This window comes from Rhincodon typus, unplaced genomic scaffold, assembly GCF_021869965.1.
Source record: "Rhincodon typus isolate 14 unplaced genomic scaffold, sRhiTyp1.1 hic_rhity00004552, whole genome shotgun sequence".
Taxonomy (NCBI): Eukaryota; Metazoa; Chordata; class Chondrichthyes; order Orectolobiformes; family Rhincodontidae; genus Rhincodon; species Rhincodon typus.
In genome coordinates, this window is record NW_025970190.1 from 1 (window position 1) to 6,320 (window position 6,320).

General features: G+C 42.7%; 1 protein-coding gene across 1 annotated transcript; it reads left to right on the forward strand.

Moving 5' to 3' along the window:
• Positions 1-1,122: 1,122 nt before the first annotated feature.
• Positions 1,123-5,989, forward strand: LOC109927308 (phospholipid scramblase 1-like; the record flags this gene model as incomplete). The annotated part of the gene is made up of 3 exons (XM_048593916.1): positions 1,123-1,255; positions 4,142-4,362; positions 5,828-5,989. Coding segments are annotated over 3 exons (516 nt in total), but the record flags the coding sequence as incomplete, so codon positions are not given.
• Positions 5,990-6,320: the final 331 nt, after the last annotated feature.

The window sequence follows — 6,320 nt, forward strand, 5'->3', positions numbered from 1 at the left end:
TGTTTCCTCTCCACCTATCCTCTCCTCTATCCCTCTTCTATCCGCCTCCCACTCTCTCCCTATTTATTTCAAAACCCCCTTCCCCTCCCCCTTTTCTGATGAAGGGTCTAGGCCCGAAACGTCAGCCTCTCTGCTCCTATGATGCTGCTTGGCCTGCTGTGTTCATCCAGCCCTGCACCTTGTTGTCTCGGATTCTCCAGCATCTGCAGTTCCTACTATCTCCCCAGAACATTGTCTGGCTCTCTGGGATTAACAGTCCAGCAATTATACCACTAGGCCATCACCTCCCCTGTCTAGTCAATGCACATGCCTATTACAGACTCTAGTTATGTATTGGAGTTTTTTTATTCTAACTGGAGGCATGTTGTTCCCATTTCAATCATTGGTGGGGTTAATTTTAGAGCATTAGCAGGAATTTCGTGAAATCACACTCAGAATGATCTGTCACCAACACTAAACGAGCACCAAGAAAGAAATACAAGAGCAACGTATGTGTTTTTTTTGTCTGTGCATGTTAACAGATAGAAGATGATGTGGAGTATCTGTCCTCAGCCTTCATATCCATGTCCGATAGGTGAGGCTCTGGCATCTTTTTATGAGTCCATGGGATATAGGCATCACTGGCAAGGCCAGCATTTATTACCTATTCCTAATTACCCTTGAGAAAACGGTGGTGTGCCATCATGTTGAATGGCTGCAGTTAGGGCACAAGTTCCAAAATTCCGACCCAATGACAGTTTAGGAATGATAATGTAGTTCCAAGAAGGAATGGTGTGTGGCTTCAAGTGTTATCCCATAATCCTTCTCACCTTGTTCTTCCAGGCCGCGGTTGTTGTGGGTTTGGAAGATATCGTCAACAGAATTGGCGTGTCGCTGTAGTGCATCATGGAGATGGTGCACATTACACTGGGAGCTGCTGGTGGAGGGAGGGATGGTCTAGTGGTAATGAATGGGCTGCTTTGGCCTTGAGAGCATCACTGGATAAAATTGTCCTATGGTGTGCTGAAGGAAATAAGGTTGGTTACAAAGTACTTTTGACCAAAGCATTTCGTGAGAGATACAATACATGGAAGATCATCAAAATGCACATAACAACAAATTCTGCAAAATTACTTTGTATAGCAACCTCCCATAAAAGTAACCCAATGTATAACAGCAACATTCACATTTGGGCAAGGTATAGAAAATGAATTAAACTCTGTTGTTTCTCAGGTGGACCGCCTTCTGATTCATCAACAATTGGAGATATTGGAAGGTAAGTCAGTGTGGGTGCAGAAGGACTGATGTGAAGACATCAACTCTAATTCCAGTTTGAACTGTGTTTATTGCATTAAACTTTTGCTTTCACTCTGCAGCTTGTGCACACAGGTGTTTCCATTGAATTTTTGGCCATCCTGTTTACTGTTAGGATCTTCCTCCTACCTGAGAGCTTTGGTTAGCGTTGACTCCCTCGTCAACAGCAACAAAAAGATTTGCAGCTCATTCATCCCATTGTTGTTTATCAAATGTTACCGACACACAACACCTAGAAAACTTCCCAAACAACAGCAGTCTCTGATCTCTGCTGTGTGAAGTGCAGTGACTTGTTTTGAGGATATGAGAAGGCTTTCTCACACCATTCTTAAATATACGTAATTGATAGTCAAGTCTGTTCGACTGTAGTTAATAGTGACTTTTCTTTTCCTCCTGTCATGCAATTTTGGCAAATCCAGAATTTGAATTTGGAGCAGGATTAGGCCATTCAGCCCTTTGAGCCTATCCTGCCATTCAATATAATCCTGGCTGATTGTCCCACTCGGTTGCCTGCTCCTGCTTTCTCCCCCTACCTTGAGACCCCTTTAGCCCTAAGAACTGTATCTAACTACTCCTTGAAAACATTCAATGCTTTGGCCTCAACTGCTTTCTGCGGCAGAGAATTCCACAGACTCCCCACTCTCTGGGTGAAGAAATTACTCCTCATCTCTGACCTAAATGGCTGACCTCTTTTCCTTAGACTGTGATCCCTGGTTCTGGTTTGTCTCGTCACTGGGAACATCCTTCCTGCTTTTACCCAGTATAGTCCTGTTAGAGTTTTAAAGATTTCCACAAGATCCCCTCTCATTTTCTAAACTCCAGTGGATATAGACTGATCCAGACTCTTTAATTGCCCTTGAACTGAATGGCTCGTTATGCAGCTTTAAAGGGCAGTTGAGAATCAGTCCTACTGCGAAGGGTTTGGAGTTACAGGAAGGCCAGACCAGGTAAGGATGGCAGGTTTCCTTCCATGAAGGATATGAATGAACCAGATGGATTTTTATGTCAATCAACATGATGGTAGTATAAGGTAGGTGTGGAGATTAGATAGACCTTAGGTTTAGGGTAAAAGTTCGGCACAACATCGTGGGCCAAAGGGCCTGTACTGTGCTGTACTGTTCTATGTTCTATGTTTAACAGTGGTTTCATGGCCATTCTGAGACTAGCCTTTTAATTCTAAATAATATTAATTGAGTTCAAATTTCACCAGTGACTATGGTGGGATTTGGCCCTATGCCTTGGGTCTTTAGATAGTCTGTCCAGTGATGTTGCCATTACTCTACAGTCACTCCAAAGCTAAACCAAAGCTTAAACAAGATGGTCAGTTTCTCCTCAATTTTAATTGTATCACCAATACTTTAGAAAGTGACACTTCCACATAAAAGTTGAAATTCTGGTCCATCTGTGACTGTGTGCAAGACCTCTGATACTCTAAAGCCTCATTGTTTAAGCAAACATTCTTCATTTTAATCACCGCATCTCATGGTGTTTATATCCCAGTAAAGGTTAAAAGCATACAAAGGGGCAGCCAGATCGACATACCTGCGATTTGTTCACATGTCAAGCTTTCCACTCACTAATTCTGGAGTGTCATTGATAGCCTGCTGCAACTTGCATTGTTCGAGTTTGTTGAGAAATGGGTTGGCTGGGAAATATGATTTTCTGGAACAATGGAAACTATGCATTAACTAGAGGAAGAGCCCCTAGATGCTGTTTGTCTTAAAAGGAGAAAGCTGTGCCTGGGGCCTTGAGTTCATGGAAAGACGATAAAGACTCAGACAGGTCTAGATGTAGACAGAAAAGTTGTTAATGTTCCTGTTATAAGATGGGGAACAAAATTAGCCAAGGTTCCTACTTCCATAACAAGATGTCAAGGGAGAGTGAGTTTGAGCTTAACTGTATTGTCATCAAAGGATCACCTCACATTCTTCGATATTCCAATGGGTACAGGCTCATTCTACTCAACCTCTCTTCATAAGACAGTCTCTCAATACCTGGTGCCAGCCTACAAATCCTTTTCTGGACTTCCTCCAATGTTAGTATAGACAGTATTGGAACATACAAGGTCCTGAGAGGACTTAACCACGTAGATGCCGAAAAGCTGCATCTGCTTGGGGGAGAGTCTAGTAACTGAGGGCATGACCTCAGAATAAACAGTCAAACATTTAAGACAGAGATGAGGAGGAATTTCTTCTCTCGGGGGTAATGAATCTGTGGGATCCACAGAGAGGTTGAAGCTGGGTTAAGTATATTCAAGGCTCAGATGGACAGATTTTTAATCAGTAATGGAATCAAGGGTTATAGGGAAAAGGCAAGAAAGTATGGTTGAGGATGAGCAGATCAACCATGATATCATTGTATGGCAGTGCCGACTTGATGGGCCAAATGGCCTACTTCTGCTCTAATGACATGGCCTTATGGTCTTATGGATTGCTTAGGCCCAGACATTGAAAGTGACTGAAAGTACTTACAATCTGCTAGTGATGTTAGAATCAACCAAGAAGATGAGTCACCACCTTCAGGTAACAAGAGAAAACTGGGAAACAGATCTTTAAGAATTTGCATTTTTGTTTTTGCCTTTTGAGCACCCTTTACTGTAACTTGCTCCTGAATGCTCCAAGTAACCATATCCATCAACGACCCCCTCCACCATTCCCACCTCACAGCTTCCATAAAATAAATAGGACATTAATTTGTTGGCTTTCCTAAACATCCCTTACGAATGTGACCTCAAGGTGTCTCGCCTCCGGGATCATGTTAAAAACCCATCATCACCCAATCTTTAAGAGCCATGTTCTCTTGATAGCACATTGCTGTTGGCAGCTGTTGTATGTTCCTGTGTTTTCAGTCATGGTTGGATATGAGACCGAAAACAAATATGAAGTTAAGAACAAAATTGGCCAACAGATCTACTTTGCCACTGAAAAGTCTAACTTTTGCTGTAAAATAATCTGCGGGTCAAGGCGAGCTTTTGAAATTCATCTTGTGGACAATATGGGGACGGAGGTCATCTGCATGAAACGGACCTTGCGATGTCAGAGTTGTTGGTGCCCGTGCTGTTTGCAGAAGGTGAGTGGTTGATTAAAAAGACACTGATGGTTCATCTTTTTTTTACTTGTTTGTCTACACATGTTAATCCACACGTTAAAGTCTGCCTGTTCTTGGTTGATGAAAGTGTCATTGATGTGTGTGTTTCTCTTTCTCTCTCTATCACCCACTTTTGCATCCCAATGCTCTTTTCTAGTCATTGTGATCGCTTTGGAGTCTGGTGTTTCAAGTCCCACTCCTGAGATGAGAACAAGATCTGGGATGATAGCTCAATACAACACAATAACAGTGTGGCATTGTTGGAGGTGTTGGCTTTGATAGTCAAGAGCCTGTAAACTTTCAGAGCTGACTGTAAATATAGGGAAGTGTATGAAGTGGGAAGGGTGGCAGGTAGGAAGCGTTCCAGTTGAGTAGGATTCTGGATGAGTAGGGTGCAAGGTGGATAGGGTGTCAAGTGGAAAGGGTTTCAGGTGGGTAGGGTGTCAGGTGGGTAGGGTGTCAAAGTGGGAGGGGTACCAGACGAGAATGGTGCCAGGGGAAGACGCCAGGTGTGTAAGGTACCAAATAGGTAATGTGCCAGGCCATGAAGTGTCCCAATGAAGCGATTGAGTGCTTAGGGTGGTTTGGTGTGATTTGGGGGTGACCAGGTCTGTTGAGGAAAGAGGGAGTGTTGGGTCTAGAAGTGAGAGGTGGTGTCAAATCACAGGCGGAGAAGCTGTGTAAGGTCCTTGAGCAAGGGGTTTTCTTAGGTCCCAAAGGGAGGGGGAATGTCAGGTCCTTGCAGGACAGAGAGTGTTGGGTCAGGCTCCAGTTGTTGTATGGGGAAAGGAAGGAAGTGCCATGACAGAATGTGTGTGTGTGTGTGTGTGTGTGTGTGTGAGAGAGAGAGTTTTACAGCTCCCCATTAAATAAACTTAGTTTCTGTGTGTCTAACGTTTCCTGAGTGACTGCCATGAAACTCACAAGGAATTCCCAGTGGAATCTTCAATTTCCTGTCAATTCCCTCTAAGTTAGCTGTGCATGGGAATCTCCAACATACAACTCCCATCAACGTTACGGAAAAGACTCCCTGGTCATCCAAAATTTACAGGTGTTATTTAATTTTTTCATTTAAAATACAAACAATTTGTCAGTTCTTTCTACGTATGAATAACGTACATAGAGTGGTGAATTGTGAAGGTTATTTGACTGAGGTTGGGATTGGGAAAATGCAGTAAGAATTGCACATTAAGCTCACATTGACTGAAAATCATTTGTTAATTTCAACACTTGAGAAAATAAGTTTGATCCAGTTATGTTCCTGTCAACAGAACAGTTATTTTTTTAATGGTGATATATAGCTGTCTGATTGTAATGGAGGTATCAGTGAGGCAGTTTTGAACTGAAAACTACTTTAATCACCTATGTAATGTTAGATGGGATTGTAATATTCTATACTTTGCATCATTTTTGTTTTCCTTTCTTTGCTCTGATCTCTTTCATTCAGTTAGAAGTGCAAGCCCCACCAGGTGAACCAATTGGCTACGTGGTCCAGAAATGGCACCCATGCTTACCCAAGTTTGTCATTCAGGATAAAAACAAAGTTGCTATTTTGAAGGTCCATGGCCCGTGCTGTCTTTCCAGCTGCGGTCATCCAATTAAGTTCAAGGTAAGCTTTTCAATGAGATGTCAGAAGTGAGTATTTGCATTAGTCCAGCCAGTACAGAGAGGTATAGATAAGGTGAATAGCAGGTGCCCTTTCCCTGGGGTGAGGGATTTCAAGACTAGGGGACATATTTTAACGATGAGAAAGAAAAGATTTTTAAAAAGTCACGAGGGGCAACTTTTTTGCACAGAGAACAATTCATGGGTGGAATAAACTTCCAGAGGAAGTGGTGGATGTGGGTACAGTTACAACATTTAAAAGACGTTTGCATAAACACATGAATTAGAAAGATTTGGAGCGATATGGGCCAAGCACAGGCAGATGGGACTAGTTT